This window comes from Electrona antarctica, assembly GCF_951216825.1.
Source record: "Electrona antarctica genome assembly, chromosome: 6".
Classification (NCBI taxonomy): Eukaryota; Metazoa; Chordata; class Actinopteri; order Myctophiformes; family Myctophidae; genus Electrona; species Electrona antarctica.
Window position 1 is genome coordinate 45,216,253 of NC_136811.1, and position 25,215 is coordinate 45,241,467.

The window sequence follows — 25,215 nt, forward strand, 5'->3', positions numbered from 1 at the left end:
TTAGCAATGGTCTCTGCCGCTGACACTATACTGACTTTATAATTGGTCTGATGTGGATGCCTGGATGTATTGCATAACCCAACACGTGCCTCTGACTCACTATACTTCATTACTGCCTGACATCAAAGAGACTAGTAGGTTGAGTATTCCAGGGACACACACGCTCGCCTCTAGTGGCTGGATGCACAATAAAGAACCCCCATAACTCAAGAGTGTACAAATGGACCCTTAGGGTTTCAGTCTAGAGTTGCAAATCTTTGAGGGTCCATTTTGGAACCCACTCAAGGAAGCACAGCTGCAGCACAAGGTGACTGTGAAGGAACAGGCCTTCAATAATTCTTGCAAAATCTTCATTTTCACAACCAAGAGTTATTCATAGTGATGGTAATGAATGATCAACAACACCACTATGAATGACTTAAAGCTGAGTAGGCCTATCACACTTGGTATGTACCTGTGCTGTTCCATTAGCTAGACCTAATATTAATATGTATTATTATTATTATGGTGGCCTAGTATATAATTAAGGTGACCTTGGCCTATAGTGTATACAAACCAAACTGTTGCAATTGCACAAAAGTAGCCTATTTATTTATATTTTTTGTTTTGAATATTTTCTTATCCAGTAGTCAATGATAATATCCCTTGGGGATTTCCCAAAAAATCTCGTGACTTGAATTGTGGGCAAGCTGTTATTTCAGACCGTTTTTAGAGTTTATTGCGTCAATGGAGTCATGGTGTGTGTAATATTTAAACATTGCTGACAGTGTAAACAGGCAGTATTTTAGGCTGTTTTCACTGGCATATAGGGAGCCCTCACCGGTGTGGGCGGGGGTGACATCACTCGCTTCCATTGGAACAGACAAAAGACACAACGACCGAACGCCTGCGGAAGACGCCGAACTGGGTGCGGGCACCATCAGGGCGAAGAGAGAGAAGATGATGCTTTTCACATCGTATGTGGCAGATAAACATAACGTCGCCATGTCGTAGTGGACCAACTGCAAGAGTCTTTTGATGAAACCGAAAGCGGGGACTAGGAGGACTCTGAGGGAGGCAGCCGGGAGGGGGAACTGAGAGAGAGAGAATAATGTATTGGGCTGCTGGCTTCGCCTCTTCCCGACCGTGTGTGGTGGAGCTGGGGCGGAATCACAGCCTGCCTCTCGGGCTGTGTGGCTCCGATGAGCACCAGTCGTTATATGGCTACATCATTGCGATCCCTTTACATGAATACGGAGGGATCATGTCGGCGTTGGGGTCCGATTCCTGGTGGAAGAAGACACTCTACATTACCGGCGGTGCCCTCCTCGCTGCTGCTGCTTACCTACTGCACGAACTGCTCGCCATCAGGTTGGTGCATGCCTGTGATGTAATAACACGTCAATCCAATATGTTGCCATCGTCATAATCCATATGTAATAGACTTAGCATTCTAGTATGTGTTTTTTGGCTAGAAATCAGAATTCTGGTAAAAGTGATTAATTTGGCCCTGTTATGTACTGGTTGGATATAGGGGTGGCTGCCAAAAACGTTTGAATATTAGGCTACATTTCTTCACATTTTCCCGACTGGGAATATAGCTGCAGGTTTGGGTAGGTTTCAGCCATATTTGCCCCCGCAAGGACACGAGACTTAAGTTCCGGAATCACGCGTGTGTTCGTGTGCCAGTCCCGTGCTGCTGTCTCCACCGAGGCGCTTGTGCGTAAATAAAGCGCTCCTCTGGCGCTGCGGTGTCAGGACGACCTTTGCTGAACTGTGTGACACGGTGCTGCATGCCGCCTTGCTCTATATGGCGTTCAATAAAATCCTTTCATGATTCCATCATGCCTATCATTTCCACCACCACCACCACCTGAAAGCGGATGGACTGCAATCACTGCATATAGAATGAACCCCATGCAGTAATATTTGCATTGCGAGATTAGCTCGGGGCCTTCGGGCCTATTGTGCAATGAATTGTGCTCCCCGGCCCTGTCAAGGATTATTTGGATTGTCTAGTTCTGCACCGTACATGCAGTGACCATGCAGGCATGAACGTTTATGATTTCCTGATTTCCCTCTGGGTAATAATCTTCTTCTGCAACGTTGCATTGCGTGCGGAGACGCTGCTGAATCACGTGTAGGCTCCCGTGGCTCATCTGCTGCAGCTGTTTACTTAGTTTAGACCATGTAACATGATGTCGTCGACAGTGCCATCGGGTTAGTTATGGCATAATAAAGATTTTCAGGCCTATCCTATCTCTGCTAGAGCCTTCATGTTTTCCGAACGTTTCAGAACCACTTTGCGAATAGACAGCGTCATTGAAGGACCGTTTCAGCACCACTAAAGTGAACAGCGACGCTGAAGGCATATAGGCTATACTACTAGCTACTAGACAGTAACCTTATTCTGGTGTAAATTAATTGAAAATGAACGCTAACAATGCACGCAGAAATACAGATTGTGTGAGGCCATAAGAAAGTGTATAACCAGCTATATTGTCTTTGCAGTGATACATTCCCATACGTTGTGATGAGCGCTTTGACATTTTGTCTTATATGAACCTTTATTGAGAACATGATATCCCCTTGAGATGTCGAGGGGGTCCAACAACATACAGCAAATACAGAACAATACAACAAATACATTCATGCATAAACAAGGACAAAACAAACAACAAAGCTCTCCTAAAAATAGCCGCTCCCACCCCACCTAATCACCCGCAACATAGTATCAATAAATCAATATATTCATGTAATGATATATTGCATGGTAGGCGTGTATATTCAGAGTACAGACCTATCTTGGATAGAAAAAGGAGACTTATACATTAAGTGTGGGCGACTGCTAGTCCTGACCTAACCCTGTAGTTACTCTGAATTATTCACACTCAAAGATATGTGTCAGTATGTGGTACTCAAAGACTAGCCAAGCCAAAGAACAGTCACAATCACATTATCTCCATCATAATACTACATGAAGACTAACAAGTTGTACTTTCAAATTGGTGATTCAGAGGCCCACCATTCTGGATTGATTGATTACCAAATTAATTCATATTGTAAATTCCTAAACCAGTCGCTAACTGGGTAGTCCCCAAACGGCCTATAGTGCAGTGGTTTTCAACCAGTGGTCCTTGAGGGGTTTCCAGGTGGTCCCCAGCTAAATGATGGAGAGTTGGTAACCAAATGTACCCTTATAGAGCGTCGCAGTCCCGCCCCCTTTCATGACTACGCCAGGCCCAGGAAATAATTCCCAATGCATTTTTCCAATAGACATTTAAAAAAATGTCTATTAAAGACCTTTTAAGCCAACTCGAGTTGTGACAAATCATGACAACAAACACAATATTTTGGACCAAACAAATTCTTTGTAATAAATTACAAAGAAGAAAAACAACAAAAAAGAAAGGAAATGAAGCAGATCATAAAATAATCCATATGATATCAACCTGCTGCTCGTTATTGATTCCAGGTTGTTGTTGGCTGTATAAAAGTTTCTTCCGACATTCTGTTTTTATTTCGACAGAATTTGGTCTGTGATCTGAGAATATGATTTGGTTTGAGAGTTAATAGAGAAACCACTGTTGCTGAGAATAAGGTGTGAGTGTGTGTGTGTGTGGGGGGGGGGGTGCATTGTTCTTTAAAAAACACAGCTCAGGGAACCAGGGACTGTCCCTGCTGTGTCAACAGCCTATAATAAGCGGAAGGTGAGAGCCTATCGCTTCCTGGGAGAAAAGCCTCCAAATGAACAGCATGCTACTTTGGTCCAGTCATGGTATATATATCACAGCGGCATGCATTATGTTACACAGCAATTGAGCTACGCTGTACGCTAGCTTTTCTTCAGCCTTTTGTACGTTCATTGAGTCTTTCTCTTTGTTTGTGTGCAGCAACTAAGTGCATGTACTAGTATGTCGTCTTCTATGTATGTCACAGCAGCATTATGCAGCAATTGAGAAATACGCTTGTTTCTCTCTCGGGGCAGATTCCTCTGCCTTTTAGATGTTCATTGAGTCTTTCTTTTTCTTTGTGTTGCATGTAGGAAGGAGCAACAGTTGGACTCTAAGGATGCCATAATACTCCATCAGTTCTCCAGGCCAAAGAATGGCGTTCCCAGCCTCTCACCGTTCTGCCTCAAGATAGAGACATACCTGCGCATGCTGGACCTCCCCTACCAGGTAAAACTATAAATGGATTCAGTATTCTTTTAATAATAATAATAATAGCTTGAATTTATATAGCGCCTTTCATGAACCCAAGGACGCTTTACAAAATGTACCAACAACAATCAAAAACTATGCCATAAGCCTGAGAGAATAAGTGTCTTTTCAAGGCAGCCTTAAAAGAGTCCAATGTTGGAGCATGGCGAATCTCTATTGGAAGAGAGTTCCACAGAGTGGGGGCTGCCACACTGAACGCTCTGTCCCCGAAGGTTTGCTTGACTGCCTTGGGGACAGAGAGGAGGTCCAAGTTTGTGGACCGCAGGTTTATGGAGGAGGCCTGAGAGGTACTTTAGTTTTCAGTGTTTGCTAACAGTGTGACTACATTTTAAACATAGTGTGACTACATTTTAAACATAGTGTGACTACAAGACTACATTTTGAAATATCCTAAAATACAGGTTCGTATTATAATCGGGGACATTGACATTCAATGTTCTTTTTCCACAAATGAGTCTTGAAAAATGGGAGTCGTCTTATAATCAGAGTCACCATATTCGGCACAATATGGTATTTGGTTTCAATTCTTCACATGGTACTTATTTCACTAATGTCCAGAAAACTCTGCCCGCTATAGCTTTGATCAAACAGCCATTCCAAGTGTTTATATTTTCATAAAACATGACTGGACTAAACTATTTACCCTCAACCAAGGTGTGAACATGTATTCGATGTGTTTAACTACAACTGCACATGATTCATTTCCCCCCAGAAGAATGTACAGTATATATTCTACAGTATATTCTAATTTCCCCTGCAGAATTTCTTTGACGGGAAGCTGTCGCCACAGGGAAAGATGCCGTGGATCGAGTACAACCATGAGCAGGTGTCCGGATTAGAGTTCATCGTGGACTTCCTGGAGGAGAAGCTGGGTGTCAACCTCAACAACAACCTGACTCCTCAGGAGAGGGCGGTGTCCCGCGCCATCACCAAGATGGTGGAGGAACATCTGTACTGGTGAGTTTGGCTTTGGCACACAACAGGTTATCACTATCAGTGAGTTCAAAGACAGACTAATATGTGACTCTAAGGTCTGATACAGATTTACAGAAGAAAATAAGATTGTGGCACAATGGACCTAAATTACAACATCTAAGTGAGAACCACTTGTGTGGTATAGTGTGGTAATTCACTTATTTGTAATGAACTAAGTAAATAAAATACAGATTTCAAGGTGTTTACGATGTTTTAAGGGACATTAGACTTTAATATCAATCATGAATAGGCCAATATATCTCTCTATATATCTATTATATCTGAACATAAGTGATAAAGAAAACGGTTGTGAGAAATGAAGAGTGACAAAGGACCCACATGTCACAGAGGCTGGTGTAGGCTACTCCTTAACTATAAGGGGCATACCGACCCGTCCTGGCTAATTTTGGGGGGGTGATGTGATCGTCTGTATTGTCACTAACAGGATGTCCTCCGTGGTAGTGATGAGTCATACATCTGCTGAGAAACACACTGTTGCTAGGAAGTCATGTAGCACTCTGGTCCCACAGAGGAGTAGGATATTTTCCATTACCTAAAAGCATTATCCATCATCATTCTGTACTTTCCACTCAGAGCTCCACACTGAATGCCGTCACCTTTTCTCCTTCTTGTTGTTTGACAATGTCAAAAATAAATGCCTGTTGGGCCTCAGTATGCATTGCAATACTCGTTGTACCTGTTCATCTGTCCCTTTTCATCTCCGTCTCCGTCTGATCTCAGTCTGGCTTTGGCCCTTTTTTCCCCCGGAAAAGCAGTCTGCAACAAGGACATTAACATCACTGTGTAGATATTAGTCTGGAACTTGTTCGTTGTGAAAGATGCATTTCCAAGGGGCGGTTACAAACACATTCAAATGTCCCAGCAAAAAAAATCCCACTTTGAATAGTGGGTTCAGATTGATCACCTGCAACTCTAGGGTGAGTGAAATGTAGTTCAAACCGAGGAGTGCCAGATCAATGTGTATTTTTGGGGGCTACCAGCCCCCCTCCAACGCCCAACTTTGTGTGTGACCCCCCGCGTGACATCATATGGTAGCCAAGTCTATGACTTTTTTCTATGACATAGTGGGTGGCCCCCCAAAGGCGCCCCTCACTTCACACAAGTGTGATTTCATTTTAGCTGTGGAAGATGTGTCTGGTTTCCAAGCTAGCAATATATGGGCATATCGGTCTGATTGGTGGTTCTGCACAACCAGACTATATATGGGCTTGGGTATATTCATATTGGTCGGATCAGCGATTCTGGACAAGCGCCCATCCGATCACCTTCACGCTTAGCCTGGCGCAGCCACACTAAACACGCCCCTATTGCATATGCATATGCCCCGAGGCGGATTCGCAGTGGTATATTAGTATCGCAACGCGAGGCTACTTCACACTGGGCACTGCAGTGCCCGGGAGTTTATCATTATGTGGTCAAATGGGTGGGCCACGAACGCTTTCAAGGTTTTCAAGTCGGCCCTGCTCCAGAAAATGTTGGGGACTATTGAACTATGGGGTTAGAGGAGTGCTGTCTATATTTAAATGGGAGGCTGCTTTTAAGGATGAGGAATGACGATATAAATGTAGCTTCTAGTTGAATCAAATTATTATCTGTAGATCCAGAGTGCCATTTTATGCAAGCTGCCAAGTAATACGATTGACATTTTGTAGACAGAGTCCCCCCCATAGACTCCCCTGTGACCTCCTCGTCCTTTACAAATTCTTGGCATTTAATCCCCCCCGCCCCAATATATCATATCCTTTTGATGTTGGCACTTGGCTTCTTTATGATGTAACCCACAATTTCAGTCAACCCCCTTCAGAAGAGTAGACTCAAGATTAATCATTCAATTATAAAATTGTATTATATATTCTCCCTGCTCTGTGTGCAGTGTGTGTACAGATAGTAGCTCAGAGTGCAGTGCAGCGTACAGTAAATTACATAACCCAGAAGGCCCTGCCTTTATTATTACACATTGTTACTGTCGGGCGGAAACCTTGTATGTCCTAATTCATTACTTTTCAGGAAATAAAATAACCACAATGGATCCAATGTAAATTATTGCGACTATAGGTCACAGATTACTATGAAAACCTGCAAATCCTGTATGTCCGTCAGTCAGGTCACGCCTCCATATATGGTTGTCAGTCTACGCCTCGTGACATCACGCCTCGTAACATCACGCCTCGGGACATCACAAGGTCCATATATGGGCATTCCCAGTATTAAGCCCATATATGGGAATGTCAATATGGCCATATTGTGACAGTCTCAGTTTTCCAAAAGACCAAAAATAGCAGATAAACAAGCTCACGGCATGTTGCACCGCAACACATTGTCTATTTTAGGCTATTTTTGCTACTTTTAACGTACGGTCTGTGTCTTGCAGGTTGTTGTGCCCTTGTGTTTCCTGGAGGTCTGAGTGAAACAGTTGTAGAACGCTTGTAGAGGTTGTTTCACATTAACCTAAATACCTCCAATTCTTCTCTCTCTCTCTCTCCTTACCACTCTCTATCTTCCCTCACCTCCTTTCTCTGCGTTTGAGCCACCCCCATCCAACCCCCCAGCTAACCAACCTTGTGCTATGTTTAGACCATGGTTTAGACTCGCGTATTGATTGAATTATTTATGTCAAGGAAGGGCAGTGGGGCATCTTGTTGCTCTGTGTAGGGCCATCTGCTGACTATCAGCTGTCACTGTGGCGTTGTGCTCACACGTTCTTTCACATCCATGAGCGAGACTGATTGAAGTTACTGTAACAACTGTGACTGTAGCTCCAGGAAGCTCCTCAGTCGCAACCATGTTGACTGTATCTTAATATTGTCTACCTCACTGGTTCGAAACACTGGATCTGGGCACCACCAGGAGGACGGCCTTTTTGAATCCTTGGTGAACCAAATGGACCAGTAAGGGTCCATTTGGTTCCATCGTACACTGTCAAGAGTTGCAGACCCGTGAGGGTCCATTTGGGAAACGTGGAGAAATGGTGGTCTATCTGGTGTCACAACACTTTATGTATGCATCGTTGATGAATGGTTTGGAAACAAAGAAGGTGCAATTGATTAAAATGTTGTCTTTTTTAGCCCGTGACGTTGTATTTGTGGTATTAACTGAGAATGAATGATGATCTTTAAAATATATATTTTTTAAACATGGTGATGATTTTGAATCACATTTTTATATTTTCATTTTGTTTTTCGGGGAAACAGTTACAGCAGCTTTAGGGGACGTTAACCAACATTGCAGGAATTTGAACATGGTTTTGTTTTTAGTGTGTGTTTGTCCTTTAAGAGTGTAGTCTGTATATCATGTTCCGGGAGGACACAGTGTAATGTATGAGTACTGGACAGTCAACAGAGATGTACACCAGATGCTCTTATTTAATTTCCATGGCATGGCCAGTCAGTCATCCAGGAGACTGCAGACTGGAGCCAGTGGGTCTAAAAACACCACCATTATCTATAGGCAGATCACACCCAGGAACCACTAACGCAAATCTATAAACAGGAGAGGGTTTTGGCTTTCTTTCCCAACAGACAAGAACAAAAATTGGGAAGTATCTCATCTACACGTCTCTCTTCTATAAACACATATTCATCAGTCAAGCTTGATATTTTCAGACAAATATTGCAGCTCTGAATCTCCATGTCGGCTAATTGAGATGAGGTGAAGAAACCAGAAAGTTGCTGATAGTCATCAGATGGCCAGCTAATGTGTGGGTAGCGCCTCCAAAACAATTGCCAAAATGGCAAATGGTTGGCATTCACCCTTTTGCTTAGTGATTGGATGATTGTACTCTATACCACAGTAATAAGGAAAAGAAGCAAAGCAAAGCAAAGTTAAGCAAAGTTACTATATTATTATTTACCCAGGGTAACTGGACTAAGCATCAGATACTTGTTTACAGCCAGGCCCTGCTCATAGAACATTTCATGGTAGTGGTTCAATGCCTTGCTCAAGGGCACTTCAGCGGTGGTAATTTTAACGTGCCGGTCCGGGGATACGAACTGGCGACCTTCCGGTATCAAGACCGCTCCGCAAACCGTTCGGCCACCGCTGCCACCATCAGGGTGGAGTGGAATATGAGTCTGAGAAATGGGACTGATTCCTGTTGATCACATGAGTATAGAGATGGTGTATACAGATTTGCGTGATGTATGGATAAAATGTGTACGAGTAATGAAATGTGTCTCATGGTGGTGCTATAACAGGCCGTTCTGAAGAATTTGGGTCAGAGGTTAGTCGTTGGCATCCAGGGAGTGTGTGTGTGCGCAGTTTGGCATCGGCCGGTCCAACGGTGCCACTGATTAGCTGTACGCGGACAGACAGACACACTGACGGATGGACGGACGGACAGAGTGTAAAACATACTCTCCCCCATGCCTTCGGCTGGTGGAGACAATAATAAGCTGCTAAAATATCATCCTCTTTGTGAATGCAATCCATCTCACAGGTTGGGTATCAGTAGGTCGGACATGTCAGCTCAGTGGCCTTGTGGTAAGAGTGAATGTCTGTCCTGAGACTGGGAGGTCAGGGTTCAATCATGGCCGAGTCATAAAAAACAGACAATAAAAATGGTACAAAATGGCTCCCTACTTGGCACTCTATCAAGGGTTGGAACGAGATTAATGCCTCACCCTAAGGCGATTCCTCAAGGATACTTACTTATACATTAGGTAGGACATGTGTTTTCCTCAACTAAAACTATGCCGAAAAATATTCAACTACCTTTTTTCACTGACGAAAACTAAAAACTAAGTAACTAAGCTATGCGGACTAAAAGATAGACTAAATTGTTCGCCGTTTCGTCAACAAATTAGACTAAAACGTGGAGAAGAGATCGAGTCGAACTAAAAGACAAGTCATGTTATGTTTGGTTGCGCTCGGGTGAAAGTAGCTATTTTCAGCATGCAACCAAGTACAGTATATGACTCAGGCATTGCACCATCAAAATATTATTTTTTTGTCTGCAATATAAACTGTAGATAGGGTCCCAAACTAAATAAAAAAATATTCAAATACTATGACTAAAACTATATAAATCTAAATTTGCTGTCAAAATTAACACTGTGTATACAGTACATTAGGTAGGACACGTGCACAGGCTGAACCATTCTTTTCAAGAAATGAAAAAGAATGTGTTCCATTGGGTCCAATCAAATTTAGTTATTATTTAGTTTAGTCCCAAGCTCTTGTTAATTCTTTTCATTGGTTAAATATGTATAGAAAAAACTTTCAAGCTGGTGTCCCGATTTTGGGCATGTCATATAGGCAGAGAATTATTTTGGAAATAGTTAAACTAGCAGATTTTCAAGCTCAATGCCTTGCGATACTTTGTGACGTAGGTAGAATCAGCTTAGAATCAGCTATTTTCACAACTTTTTCGTCATATGAAGAAGTAATAGTGCATTCAGTTGTGAAAAAAAAAAAGATGAAATATGGAGATAGACATTTTTTACACAACAGTGAGGATATACACATGACGTTAGTGTCTACTGTATTGAACTGCATTGTTATCCTGCTTACCACATCACTTCACCTTGCAGCAGCGCGCAGCCTCTTCTCTCAGAGTGTGTGTGAGCGCGTGCGTGTGTGTGTGTGTGTGTGCGTAGAGACGAGGAAATGGTGCATAAACAATTTTCGCTTGCTTAAATGATCGGAATGCGCAAAATACAAATATCTATTCTGAAGAATCAGCTCTTCAATCCATACACCTCACCCCTAGGGCTCCTCTCTCCTTGTATCCCATCTTGTGACCTTTTTTTCCCCGATAGATGGTAGTTTTCTTTCCCCATCTACTTCAGTTTTCATTTTTATAGTTTTTTTTTATTTTGTTTTGTTTTTTTCACCACTAATGTTAAGAATGTGATTTAGATAGCATGTTGTCTGGACAGATGATAGGTTCAATGTTTACCGGGTATCCTACCATAGTTTATTTGAGGCAATACATTGTTCTCTCTTCACTCTATTTGTGTGACTATTTACCATGCTGTTTGTTCATGCTTACTCCGATCTCGCACTTGTAAGTCAGTAAGTCACTCTGGGTAAAAGCATCTGCTAAATGCCTAAATTGTATTCATTTTAAAGTAGCCTACAGTGTCACATAAAGTTGTCTTACTTATAAGCATCGTTTGAATATAATTTATTAATGTACTGAGAATGGTACACAGCCAGAACGGGCAGAGGAAGCTGTTTATACGCTCCAAGATTTTAAGCAGCTCACCATGGTTTTTCATAACTGTTACTATTAGGCTACTATAAATATCACCTCAATTAATTTCTTATTGCCTGAATTCTCAAGTTAACTCAAAGCATTTCATTTGTATTGCTTTGGATCATCATGTTCCATTTCTGTATAGTTAACTTGATTTTGACAATAGCTTGATTTTGTGTTTTCCAAATTCCAGCATTTCCAGGATAATAGTTGTATCTAATGTGTGTGGATAAATATGATATTATGCAGTGTTTCATTTCAGTACATCTTGGTACTGGAGCTGGCAGCCTATTATAGCATCTGTGTTAATATATACTGTACACAATATAAAATCCTCTCTGAGAGAGGTCGGGCTCAATCCCTGCCAGAGCCATACCAAAGACCATACAAAAATGCCACCCAATGCCTCCCTTCTTGGCACTCAGCATTAAGGGTTGGATTGGGGGTAAGTCCCTGTGACATACTAGTGTCATGTCCAGGGGGCGTACTTGTACACCAAGCTGCCTCACGCCATATGGCCTGCATGGGAAGCATTGGTTCCCAAAGGCTAATTACTTATGTAATATGGAAATGCAGTGTTTCATCTCAACACGTGAGTTTACTGGCAAGTCTGGCAGCCTAATACTGCACATATAATACTGTACTGTACATACATACTACATATAATACAGAACATGTAATCCGTTCCTCTCTGCTATGACAGTGTACATTCCTTGATTTCTCCAGGATGGGAGCCATGCAGGCAGCCAGCTCAGTTTTATATGATACTAGATACTATGATACTACACCATGTTGTGATGTCGGAACAGATCCATATAGGGGTGATCAGGTCCAGAGCCCGGGGCAGAGGCTTTTGTGCTGGTTCTGGACAACCGGAAATGCATGCCCCAATATTATGTATGTGTCCCTTTTATGCCCATATATGGAGTTCTTTGTCAAGCATTGCAAATGAGGCTTTTGTGTACCCGTTCCACCCATCTGTCTGTGTCCCTTTATTCCTATATATATGGAGTTCTGTGTCAGGCATGCCCACATTTTGGAGTGGTGTGATGTCAGAACAGACCAGTTCCATATGGACCATGGGCGCTTTGAGCAGGGGCCCTGTGGATTACAGAAGTACAGTACAGTACAAATATGGAGTGGTGTGATGTCAGAACAGACCAGTTCCATATGGACCATGGGCGCTTTGAGCAGGGGCCCTGTGGATTACAGAAGTACAGTACAGTGAGCAGGGGCCCTGTGGATTACAGAAGTACAGTACAGTGAGCAGGGGCCCTGTGGATTACAGAAGTACAGTACAGTGAGCAGGGGCCCTGTGGATTACAGAAGTACAGTACAGTGAGCAGGGGCCCTGTGGATTACAGAAGTACAGTACAGTGAGCAGGGGCCCTGTGGATTACAGAAGTACAGTGAGCAGGGGCCCTGTGGATTACAGAAGTACAGTGAGCAGGGGCCCTGTGGATTACAGAAGTACAGTACAGTGAGCAGGGGCCCTGTGGATTACAGAAGTACAGTACAGTGAGCAGGGGCCCTGTGGATTACAGAAGTACAGTACAGTGAGCAGGGGCCCTGTGGATTACAGAAGTACAGTACAGTGAGCAGGGGCCCTGTGGATTACAGAAGTACAGTACAGTGAGCAGGGGCCCTGTGGATTACAGAAGTACAGTACAGTGAGCAGGGGCCCTGTGGATTACAGAAGTACAGTACAGTGAGCAGGGGCCCTGTGGATTACAGAAGTACAGTACAGTGAGCAGGGGCCCTGTGGATTACAGAAGTACAGTACAGTGAGCAGGGCCCTGTAGTTTACAGAAGTACAGTACAGTACGTGCAGAGACTTGGTGCATTTATAGTTAGATAATATTGTGTTTATAGAGTTCATGCCGTGTATCAAATGTGACAGATGCTACAGTGTGTCTCACACTGCTGTGTGCTGCTGTGTCTCTGCTGTGAATATATTGATGTCGTGCTGTATTTCACGTCTTCTCCATGCAGGACCGCCAGCTTTTAGTAGCATCTGTGCTAGTATGCTAGTCCAGTGGTTCCCAAAGCTTTCAGGTCGAGACCCAAAAGAGAGATTAGACGTTTGCCCGCCCGGGACCCAAACTAGTGACAATAGCAGATCTACAAACTCACAACGCGTCGCTTCCGCGCCGCGTTGTGAGCTTGTAGATCTGCTGTTTTCACCACTTCTTAATTATTTAGATTTATTTTATTCATGGAATTTCTTACATTTCTTGCTTTGTTTGTTTTAAAATTTATAAAATTATATAAATGTTTGTATTAAAAGAAGTCTTTGGAGTGGCCCACAAATAGGGTCCCGACTCCTGTATGAGACAGTACTGTATTATCTCCTGTCTTTTCCCCACAGGACAATAGCGTACTGCCAGTAGGTGGACAACTGTATAATGAGACGGTATATGTGTCTCCTGTCTTTTCCCCACAGGACAATAGCGTACTGCCAGTAGGTGGACAACTGTATAATGAGACGGTATATGTGTCTCCTGTCTTTTCCCCACAGGACAATAGCGTACTGCCAGTGGGTGGACAACCTGGAGGAGACCCAGAAGCTGCTGTCGGTCAGCGGGCCGCTGAGCGACGCGCTCAGGTGGCTGCTGGGTCACCTCAACGGCAGCATGGTGCGCCGGGAGATGTACGGCCACGGCATCGGACGCTTCTCCAAGGAGGAGGTGTACTCCCTGATGGAGAGGGACATGAGGACGCTGGCCACGCTGCTGGGTATGTATGAGATGAGGGTCGCTAGACCCTCCTATGCCCAGCTTTGTGTGTGTTTGTGTGTAGTGTATCCCATAGCGATGATTTGATTGAGGATGGGGGGGTGCAAAGTGAGGACGCCAATTGTGATTGGCTGAGCAACGGAATTGAGTATAATAAGTTAGGACGCCTATTGTGATTGGCCGGAATGTGATGATGTATGATGATAAGAGCTCCCCTCACTTCACACAAGTGTGATTTTTTTACTTAAGTAAAAGTATCAATACTGCAATGTAGAACTACTCCGTTATAAGTGAAAGTCCGGGATTCAGAATGGAAATGTACTTTAAGTACCAAAAGTAAAAGTACTCAACGTGCAGAATGTCCCATCAAAAAATGAGCAGTTGAGACGAATTACCGTCTATTTTAAGTCCATAGTAATTATCCATAATGTATAACTGATGGATATATTTAATGCTCAGGACTTATGGATTTGGATGGTTATTCGTCTCAACTACAATAAAAAAATCTTTAGAAAATAGCCACTGATTCGGCCTCAGGTCTTAATGGGTTAAGAATCAAGATACAATTACAGGGCCACTGGTATTGGACAAACTGTGTGTGTGTGTGTGTGTGTGTGTGTGTGTGTGTGTGTGTGTGTGTGTGTGTGTGTGTGTGTGTGTGTGTGTGTGTGTGTGTGTGTGTGTGTGTGTGTGTGTGTGTGTGTGTGTGTGTGTGTGTGTGTGTGTGTGTGTGTGTGTGTGTGTGTGTGTGTGTGTGTGTGTGTCTGAGGTCTAAATGTGGAAAATGGAAGGAGGGAAGGGCCAAAGTAACAGGAAGAGCATGTATTGGGGTCTTCGATCGCAGGGCTGCCTAAGTGAGACATCAAAATGGAAATAAGCAGTCCTTTCCTATGGAGGAAACTCATTTTCCATTGATCTGTTTACACTGTTATGAAAGATATTTGGAAAATAGAAGTTTCTCCCAGACAGAATGCATCTGTATTTTCAGAACCAACGCCATCATTTGTATAGCTTCTCTCCAGAGTTTGAAGTCTGTGTATACTTTCTAGTTTCTACGTCAAATAATATGACGATAAAAGGTCAAATAGTGTGCTAAAAGCACAGTTGGTTGCCCATGCTCAAATGAGTGTATATTTGTATAATGTCTCTAATAAAGGATAAATGGTTGGGTAAGATCATCAAGTCTACTGTAACACCTTTTACAAGGAGTTTAATTTAATTTAATTGGGAATCTTGGATCCTCGTCAGGTCTGTGCAAGGTAGCACAGGTAACTGGGTACTCGATATTTGCCATTGACAATGAAAGGAGAAATTAGGTAAAAATTCCGCCAAATATGATCAAAACATCAATCACATGTCGGTGGGAGCACTTGGCCAATAAGGGACCACCATTCTTGATGATTATGTACGATAATGATGAGCGCCCCTCACTTCACACGGGTGAGTTTTTTATTTTTTTTATTTTGGCTTTCGCCTTTATTTTATATATTTTTATGGGGGGGCAGACAGTAGGCTGACAGGAAATGGGGAGAGAGATGGGGGGAAGACATGCAGTAAAGGCCGTCGGGATCGGGAGTCGAGCCCGCAGCACACTGCCAGGCTGGCAGCCAAGCCAAGGTGCCTGGACCACTGAGCCATGGCCCAGGCCCACGGGTGATGTACAAGCGAGGGACATTTTGACCGTATGTCAGTGGAAATGACCAGGGATGATCAGCCCCTCACTTCACACAAGAGTGATTTTTGAGTGGTGCAGCCACTCCAATGACCAGCAATGTCCGTCCCTATCTATGTCTGTATGTCTTTATGTTTAGGGTACCAACAGGTGACAAAGTGTCGCTGTTGAGCTTCACACTGTGCACAGGTGCATGATGGGAAGCTGAGTTTTTTTGGGAAGCTGAGAGTGGGAAGCTGAGAGCCGACACCCACTAGTCAGACACCCACTAATCAGACACCCACTAGTCAGACACCCACTAATCAGACACCCACTAGTCAGACACCCACTGTCAGACACCCACTGTCAGACACCCACTAGTCAGACACCCACTAGTCAGACACCCACTGTCAGACACCCACTGTCAGACACCCACTAGTCAGACACCCACTGTCAGACACCCACTGTCAGACACCCACTGTCAGACACCCACTAGTCAGACACCCACTGTCAGACACCCACTGTCAGACACCCACTGTCAGACACCCACTAGTCAGACACCCCAACAGCACCACTCAGTTCAGACGGGTCTGATGTTTCTCTTAGTGTTGATTGTCATGGCTGTTAGCTCCCACCTGATGTTGTGTGGGAGTCCCAACCATTCCAGATCATACTGAATAACTGCTAGCTTGCAAATTGTCTTCAGACTAGGACTTAAATCTAAGATATACAAGTCATCAGTTTTGCCTCCTCTAGACAGGATGATACGATTACCAACCATGCAACAAGCTATATCTATATTACAGTATCGAAAATCAGGATCAGGAAATAGGTGGTAGGTATCATTAGTAAGTGGTCTAGGATAACTTTTCCTCTTGGGCTCAAGCATCTTCCAGGAGAAGGTCTGTGGATTGAATTTCCACAGGTCATTCAAGTGCTGGTTCATGTTGTTGCCACCAAATATGTACAGCTCTCCATTGTAGGCAAAGGCTGAATGTTGACAACGTCCTTCTGGTAGAAGCTGTGGAGAAAGTGTGCTCAGCCAGCCGTTGGTCTCTGTGTCAAACACACTGATGTTGTTGTAGAAGTCCTGTCCCGAATAGCCCCCAAATACAAACATCTTTTTCCCAATGATGGTGGCAGTATGACTGGTTGAAGCAGGTGGGGGAGTGCCTATAGTGTTAATTAAAGACCACACCATTGTGGTGGTTTCCAACATGTAGATGCCATTAGTGTAGTATTCAGTTGGGTTGAATCCTCCATAAATATACATCACCGTCCCCAAGACACAGGCTGAGTGGAATGCCCTCGCCTGTGGAAGGGCACTAGAAACCTTCCATCTGTGGGTGTTGACATCAAATTCATGCACATTGTAGTACGTATTCCTCCATTGTTCCCGAGAACATCCCCCCAACAGGTAAACGGTATCTTCTATCAGGACAGCTGTAAAAGAGTAGCGCATGGAAGGAACCTCAAGGTGATCTTCTCTTCCAGCTGTTACTTTTGGTAACTTCTTCCACAATAAAGACACAGTGTCGAAGACGTGAACCTCCATCTGCTCCGTGTCCTTCTTGAATCTGTCCCCTCCAAAGGAGTACACTTTGTGTTCCACTGCTACGGAAACATGATGGTATCTCTTTGCTCTGCTCTTCTGATGCACCGTCCAGCAAAACATGCCTTCTCGCGAAAGAGATATAGAAGTTACCTACAGATTAGATTATTTTACTTAAATCTTGCAGCTTAAAGAAGTGTCACTGTGTGTACCCTACCATTCATATTGTTTCTGTCGCCCAAACATCACATAAAGTTTGACCAATCCACAAAGCCCATGTGTCACGTTAGCCAATCAACAAGGTCAATGCCTGATGATCTCCCTAATATGGAAGATTGATCACTGTGAGTTTCAGTGATGTCATCAGCACCACTGATGGCATAATTGCTAGCTACACCAGTCTTCTGCCAAGGTGTCTTCGCTATACCCTGGAGTGCATTGCCAGATTTCAAACACTTTCAAGAGTTAAAAAATAAAAATCACACTTGTGAAGTGAGGGGCACTCATCATCATCGTACATAATTGTACATCATCATCTATGACTTAAAACTGTAATATACCAACAGTTTACACTGAGTGTGAATGAACACTTTAAACACTTTAAAACATAGTCAAGTGGGTGCAAATGAGAATCATCCTCTTTGGAGGATTCAAAGGAGATGACACTGTCATTGATGAGCTGTTCATCTTGACTTGAGTATTAAGACATTATGTAAACTAGCAGTTATTCACTTTCAGTACGGTCTGGTCAGTCTGAACTCCCACACGACATCAGGTGGGAACTGGTAGCCATGACAACCAACAACAAACTATAAAACAACAGAATATATTACATGAGTGTGCTCACTGCCAACAAGCTCACCAAAAGAAGGAAAAACAGAAAACAGTCATATATATGGATATTCTCCTTTCATTGTCAATGGCATTTAATGTTTGTGTTGGCACAAAAAGACGATTTGCTCAGACACATATGACGTAAATTCTCCTTTCATTGTCAATGGCAAATGTGACACGGGTTAGGACAAAAACCTGGCCCTAGCCGCCCTACTCTTACAAAACACTCTAAACATGGGTTGGGTATTTCTGTTTCTCTGTGTCTCACAGGAGATAAGAAGTACTTCATGGGTGCAAAGATGTCAACGTTAGATGCCACGGTGTTTGGCCATTTAGCCCAGGCTATGTGGACGCTGCCGGGCACACGACCAGAGCAACTCATTAAAGGTTAGTTGGCATGCTCAGTGTTGAAGCTACACTATTTTTTGTGTGTCAATAAAATGTTATTTTGACCAATATTTATGGTAGATTCTGTATGTGGACTAAACTCCCCATTGCAGTAGACTCATTCCCAGTTGTCCTAGCATTTCACTCTACCTTGCTGACTTGCTGTACCCCTTTTTCTACCTTTTATTTCGATTAATGCTAAGATGCTAAGATAAGGCTTCTAATGCAGACATTATCTTGGTCACTAGTCCTCATTATTTTACCACAGATGTCAGTAGCCTGGAAATAGCCAGACGAATGTGCCACAGCTAAAAAGAGAGCCCTGGGCAGATTGGTCTGGCTGGCACTCCTTGGTTTGAATTACATTTTGCTCACCCCGGAGTTGTGGGTGACCAATGATACCAATCAGAGCCCACTATTCAAAGTGGGACAGTTTTAGCTGTGAATGTGTTTGTACCCGCCCCTTGGAAATGAATATTCCACACTAATCACTGCGTATATATTATAGTCTTGCCATGCCAGGCTAAAATGTCAGGAATTTGATTTAGAACAACAAAACCGTTCTAGGTGAAGGCGTGCTCTACTCAGGGAGTCAGGTTGATAGTCTCTGTAGCTGATGGGTGCAGATTCTTGAAGATCAATGGAAAAAAGGGAATATCCGTACTCTCTTGTATAACGTTTTGAGTTTCTTTATTTCATGAAAAACACAAGCAGCAGCAGCAGTCCACCTAGAGAAACGAACACGTTTCGGCACGCAGGCCTTCCTCAGCGTTTCAAACACTTAGAGAAAGGCTGAGGAAGGCCTGCGTGCCAAAACGTGTTCGTTTCTCTAGGTGGACTGCTGCTGCTGCTTGTGTTTTCATGAAATAAAGAAACTCAAACTTTATACAAGAGTGCGGATATTCCCGGACTCTTCCAGGATTCCAGGAATTTGATTTAGACACTAACTATGCTATATTTTGACAGAAGTTCATTATTGATAGCTGAACCTATAGTATGTTTCAAACTAAATATTATTTATTTGGTTAGCATGCTGTTATAAACGGATATGCTACTAGGTAGGTTCATTGTTTACCTGGTAGCCTCGTCCCTTTGAAGCCCTGCTACACGGTTCTCTCTGCACTCTATTTATGTGATCATTTGTTTATTGACTAGTGTCTAACACACTGGATAAAAGCGTCTGCTAAATGCCTTAATTTTAATTGTTAATACAATATTATAACACAATTGCAGTGGTTGTATTTGGTCTTCCTGCTCTTCTATTGAGAAATGTATATCCCGGTCTGGTCTGACCCCTACTGGTTAACAGATGGTACTGTCTGAAGGTCAAATATTCAATATCTTCCCTGAGCAAGTGAAGTGGTGAAAATGTCAGCACTCATGCGTGGTACTCTGAATCTGGTATACCTTTTATGAACATGCAACATTATTTCATGTATCCGGCTTGTAATTATGTATTTATGTATACATGTATTTCCTTACAAAATTGGAATGTGGAACCTGAAATTGAAAATATAAAGCATATTCCTGTTTTATAAGAGCTTTTTAATACCACAAGGGATGCTGTATATTTCCAGAGAACCTAGGGTTGGGTGTATCTGTCTGCCTCCACTAGATGGCAGTGAAGTACTGCTGCATTGCAGTGTTTGATGATGACACAGGCTTTGATTTTGTTTGTGTATCTTCAAAGAGATTGTTAACAGCAGGGAAAACACCGGAGACCGGAAAACGGTCTTTTTTGTTTCTTGGATGCAGAAAAGGATAAAGAAATCAAAGTGTGAACATGAAATCAGATGTTGTCATTTCAGATGTTTCGGAAGGCATCAAGCTGTGTCTTTGTGGTTGTGTACAGCCTAGTTTTTGATGAATGAGCTTACAATAAGAACATGAACATAAAACACCTCTGACTGAGCCATAATCAAAGCATGAACTCACAGCCTGTTGTTGCCAGTAAGTGTTATAATTATAAAGGCACTATGATGTGCCTGCAGTCACCTTGTGGACCCCCACATCGACATGTATTAGGCCAGGGGTTCTCAACGTTTTGGGCCGGGGACCCCCGGAGATAACCTGACTCCGCCAGATGGGGCAGCAGAAACGGCCTGGCCAATCAGCAGCAGCTAGAAGCTGCTGCTAGAAGCTGCTAGAAGCTGCTGCTGATTGGCCAGGCCGTTTTGTGGCCGGGCATCAAGTCTGCCTGAGAGTTCCCAGATGGGAGCAGGAGGGGGGAACCCAGTGTACTCTCTGCTGCCCCATCTGGCGGAGTCAGGTTACCCCGGAGATGCTTTGGCACTGTCTCGGGACCCCCGCCCCGCCCCCTCCCGCCCCCCCCCCCAAGATAAATTGACCTCTACAATAACCTTAATAATAGAGACAATACACCATAAATAAATACTGAAACCAGATATAATCATTAGGGAAGGTGTATGTATGTACTATGTGTATTATATGTAAACTCTTCATTTCCATTTTCCAGCCATTCAGTTGCATTTTTTTTTAAATAATTTGGGGACCCCCCAAAATAATTTGACGACCCCCAGAGGGGTCACGACCCACGGGTTGACCCCCATTTGAAAAGATATGCCAGTGACCCCGATAAGAGAGGATTTTTACGGCTCTGGAGCTCCAGTTTCACATGCTTTAGGCTACGGACCCCAATCTAATGGCATTTCTATCTCTGGTACCCCAATTTATAGTGTAAAACCAATGGACTAGGTCGTAGCAGCTCATTCATTTCATTTGCTGCTTTCTTTCGTTTTAGGGATTTTAACTGTTTTTGACAGGGGGGCGGGGGCATTCGAGCATGGGGCTAAATATGTATTCTTTTACACAATTTTATAGCGATTTATTGTTTTATTATTTACTATAGTCCTACTAGACCCCAAGAAATTACATCTGGACACAAAAGATCACAGGATCTACTGATTGTGTCAAACTGACATATTGAGCCTATGACACACAGTGTGGCTTCCCCCCAGTAGGCTACCTTCACATTCAGTAGATCCTGGGATCTACTGAATGTTTTTCGCTCATCCACTTTTCAGAAATGACTGAAGAAACCAAAAAAAGTATCACTATTTTTACACAATTCCCGCCAGCACTAATTAATGAGACGCAATGAGACGCAGAGTGAGTAGACGGAAAACATGCCATTTTATAATGAGCATTAGTGAGGACCAATTATATGAAGATAAGGTTGAAAACGTGAACATTTTCAGATGGGGTGTCCGTGGCCAAATACATATCATTTTGGGGTTCCTTGGAAGTTTCAGAACTACTGATTTGGAAGGCATTTGTAGAATCAGCCTCTTGGTCTTGATGGGTTAAAAATACTCCTGTCTCCTGTCTTGGCTTTGTAGGTGAGCTGATCAACCTGGCCATGTTCTGCGAGCGCATGCGCCGGAGGTTCTGGCCCGAGTGGTTCGTGGACATGGAGGACCTGTACTACGAGGGCGACAGTGACAGCAGCAGCACCGGCGACTCCCCCAACGGCCTGCTGGACTTGGGCCTGTTCTCCAGGACTGACACTCTGGACGACAGTGACGCTAGCAGCCACTCGGCGGCGCCAACCCCGCACACCCCGCGCTCCCACTCGCTCTTTGACTCGGACGTGGGCACGGGGTCGGACAACGAGGTTCAGCTTAAAGAGGAATCAAAGGAAGACCGGCTGGACGTTTGAGATAGGAGGCGCGAGGTGACCAGATTTGGCTGACAAGAGTCCGACTGACCCACAGCCCTAACCCGTTCGAGAGTTACTGGCCCGCTCTGTGGTTTTACAGACGTGGAGCAAAGGTCTCTGTTCCTATACAGGGCCAGAGAAGAACACTCACTCATGGAGCAACTGCTCCAGCTATTCCATCCTGATGACAAAATCCAAGTTCCCGAGAGTAACATCAGTGTGTAGCCTAACCGTCTCATGGACAAACTGGGTATTTATATGCGGGGCATATGAACTGAAAGCGCATACTATTATAAATAATATTGTTGCTGTCGGGCAGAAACCTTTTATCTCCATCTTTAAGCGTATTTTACGAGATAACATCTATTTGAAAGAGTTAAAGTTGATCTGTGGGTTGTATAAATATTGGAAAAAAGGATTAACAAGAGCTTGTGACTAAATAATAACTAGTCTACAGCTAGTGGAACACAGGTTCTGAGAACTAACCATTTTGGACGTACAAGGTTTCCACCCGACAGCTACGTTATGATTTGTTGGGACTGTTTATCTGACAGTTCCTCTTTGCCTTATTGGTCTCGTCACAACGCTGGTGATGGGTTATCAAAAGATAGGCATTCAATTTGGCATTTGTTTACTTTTAAAGGTAGAGACTCGAGAGATAAAGATAAACAAAATTGAAAATATCTGCACACTTCGTTAAAGCTCACAAAATTATTATATGTACATTTTGACCATGTAGGTCTTCCTCCGGCAAATGTTTGATTGTCCCTGTGATTGGATTATTTGCTAGGCTGCTTCTTCCGGCTCACAGGTGCTATACATTGTCATTAGCCAATGACTTTGGTATAAATGCGATGCAAGAGTGCGGTCTAGCCGACACCAACTCGGGACTCCTGAATCGTTGCCCTCCACACTCTCCTATATCTAACATCAGGGTCTTGAGCTCTCCAGTGTTGTTAGCTAAGATGTCGCGCCACAGTGCATCCACCTAGGTGGTGCGCTTCTTGCCTTTCCTAGCTTTGCCCTGGGTTGGCTAGTGTACAGTTTGCTTGCCTCTATAGTTCCGCGTGCCTGACGCAGTGCCCTGCCAGCCTCATCCTTCTCTCTGACTTTGTCTGTGTGACCCGTGGTATAGGTCCCCATATAAATAGGCTTACGTTCCTTTGTAAGAGAATAATAAAATAAAAAAATACCTACTGTACATGCTCGAAACATTGCACTCTTAAGAAAATAGTTTGTGAGCTTTAACCCAGTGTGTGGATATTTTAACTTATGTTTGATACATGCCTTGTTAGCCAGCACTTGGCCTAAACACAGGTACTAGATGTGCACACAATCTGCTCATTGAACAGAGTTAGAGAAGATACCTGTTGAAGACAAGGCATGTATACCGTCTCTCTTGTTGGAGGAAACACTGACTGCTCTGCTACGTTTTGTAACTTGAAGTTATTAGTGTACGTGGAGATTACCTGGCTGACAGTCGTCTATTCTGTTGCGTTAAAAGGTCCACCTTCGGTCTCTTCATCGCCGTACAAATAATCAAAGCGAAAGTGATTCATGAGTATTTGCACGATCCACAATCGCTAAGTTTCATCTGTAGGCCTAGAGCAGGGGGACTGGCGAGGGGGGGGAGGGGGGGGGGGTACGGTACCGTTGGTTCAGATGTTGAATGTTTTGGTTGCTTTAGTTGTTGACGCCAGGGGGTCCTTGAGGGGGTTCCAGGGGGTCCTTGAGGGGGTTCCAGGGGGTCCTTGAGGGGGTTCCAGGGGATCCGCAGCCAAATGAGAATTATACAACAATATGTCGGAATCAGAATCAGATTTATTCACATCAAAGGTTTACAGGTGTAAATCTGTGGATGAAATGTATTTTAATGTCACATGTACAATTTACAGTTATAAAAAACGTTTTAAACCAATACCTCTTCATATCAGGGTATATAGGGCAAAATCATTTGAAGTGGGGGGGGCGGGGGGGGGGGGGGGCGGTCTATACCCTAATTAAAGTATTGTCGGCGGCCTTCTGTGGGTTTGAAGACCACTGGTGTAGACGACTTACATTTTTGTTGATTCAATATAGCTGCAGTTACAGTGTGTGGCCGCTAGAGAGTGGTGTGTCCTCAAGCAAGCCTGCATGGCGTCTCCTCTGTTCCATAACCTCAAGGTCATTGGGAGGCCCATGGCTGTCAGTGGTTCTTCTGTCACGGGCGGAAGAATGAGTATGAATAGAATTATTATCATTTACTTTCTCCTCAGTCTTGGCGCGTAAGTGATGCCCTTCCTCTGATGATGAGTAGATTTGTGCACATAGTGCACGATTGAGAGCAAGTGTGTGCGCTCGTGCGTGCGTGTCGTGTGTTCTTGTGGCCATGGACACGTGTGTGTGATATATTTCATGGAAAGACGTACCGTAATGGTGTGGAGCAGAGTGCAGCTAAAAACAAGCGGCACTCAAATCCGTAACGAATGAGGTGATATGTGCAATTTGGGTTTGGAATCTTATAGTTTTTAAGTTATTTAATATCAGTGCCACTTTAATATTGTTTATATACCAACTTATGTGTCAAAGCTGTTTATTTTTGTTGGTTTTGGTTTGTTTCCTTGTTGCTCTCAAAGAGATATATATAGTTTTTTGCACTATTACACTATTTTGTGTGTGTGTGTGTGTGTGTGTGTGTGCGTGTGCGCGTGTGTGCGTGCGTGTGTGTGCGCGCGCTGTGTGTGTAGATAAGAGGTTGATTATGAATGGTAGTGTGTAATCTGGTTAACGTTTCTTCAGGAAAATGCTGGATGGGAAAATAATGAAATCTGCACACACACACAGTCACAGTGACAAAATACCAAATGAACTACAATACAACTGTGTGTGATTTAGTTGTAAAAGGAAAAGAAGAAGCCGTCCCTCCTCGTATTTTAACTGAAGGTACAAAATGGACCAAAAACATTTCTGAAAGTGGTCAAATGTTAATTCTCTTCCGTTTAGT

The 25,215-nt window shown here is 43.5% G+C and overlaps 1 protein-coding gene across 1 annotated transcript; it reads left to right on the plus strand.

Moving 5' to 3' along the window:
• The first annotated feature begins 27 nt into the window (after positions 1 to 27).
• On the plus strand, positions 28 to 23,810 carry faxcb (failed axon connections homolog, metaxin like GST domain containing b). The gene is made up of 6 exons (XM_079503139.1): positions 28 to 1,350; positions 4,025 to 4,160; positions 4,963 to 5,159; positions 13,913 to 14,130; positions 18,437 to 18,553; positions 21,913 to 23,810. Exons 1-6 carry the CDS (start codon positions 1,091 to 1,093, stop codon positions 22,230 to 22,232), a joined length of 1,248 nt encoding a protein of 415 aa, XP_079359265.1. The 5' UTR covers positions 28 to 1,090; the 3' UTR covers positions 22,233 to 23,810.
• The last annotated feature ends 1,405 nt before the right edge of the window (positions 23,811 to 25,215 follow it).

Bases quoted from the DNA above. Each gene is read 5' to 3' on its own strand.
- faxcb (XM_079503139.1), top strand. From the start codon at position 1,091: ATGTATTGGGCTGCTGGCTTCGCCTCTTCCCGACCGTGTGTGGTGGAG. The intron at 5,160-13,912 runs GTGAGTTTGGCT...TTTTCCCCACAG, and splicing joins GTGGAGGAACATCTGTACTG to GACAATAGCGTACTGCCAGT. The intron at 14,131-18,436 runs GTATGTATGAGA...TGTGTCTCACAG, and splicing joins GACGCTGGCCACGCTGCTGG to GAGATAAGAAGTACTTCATG.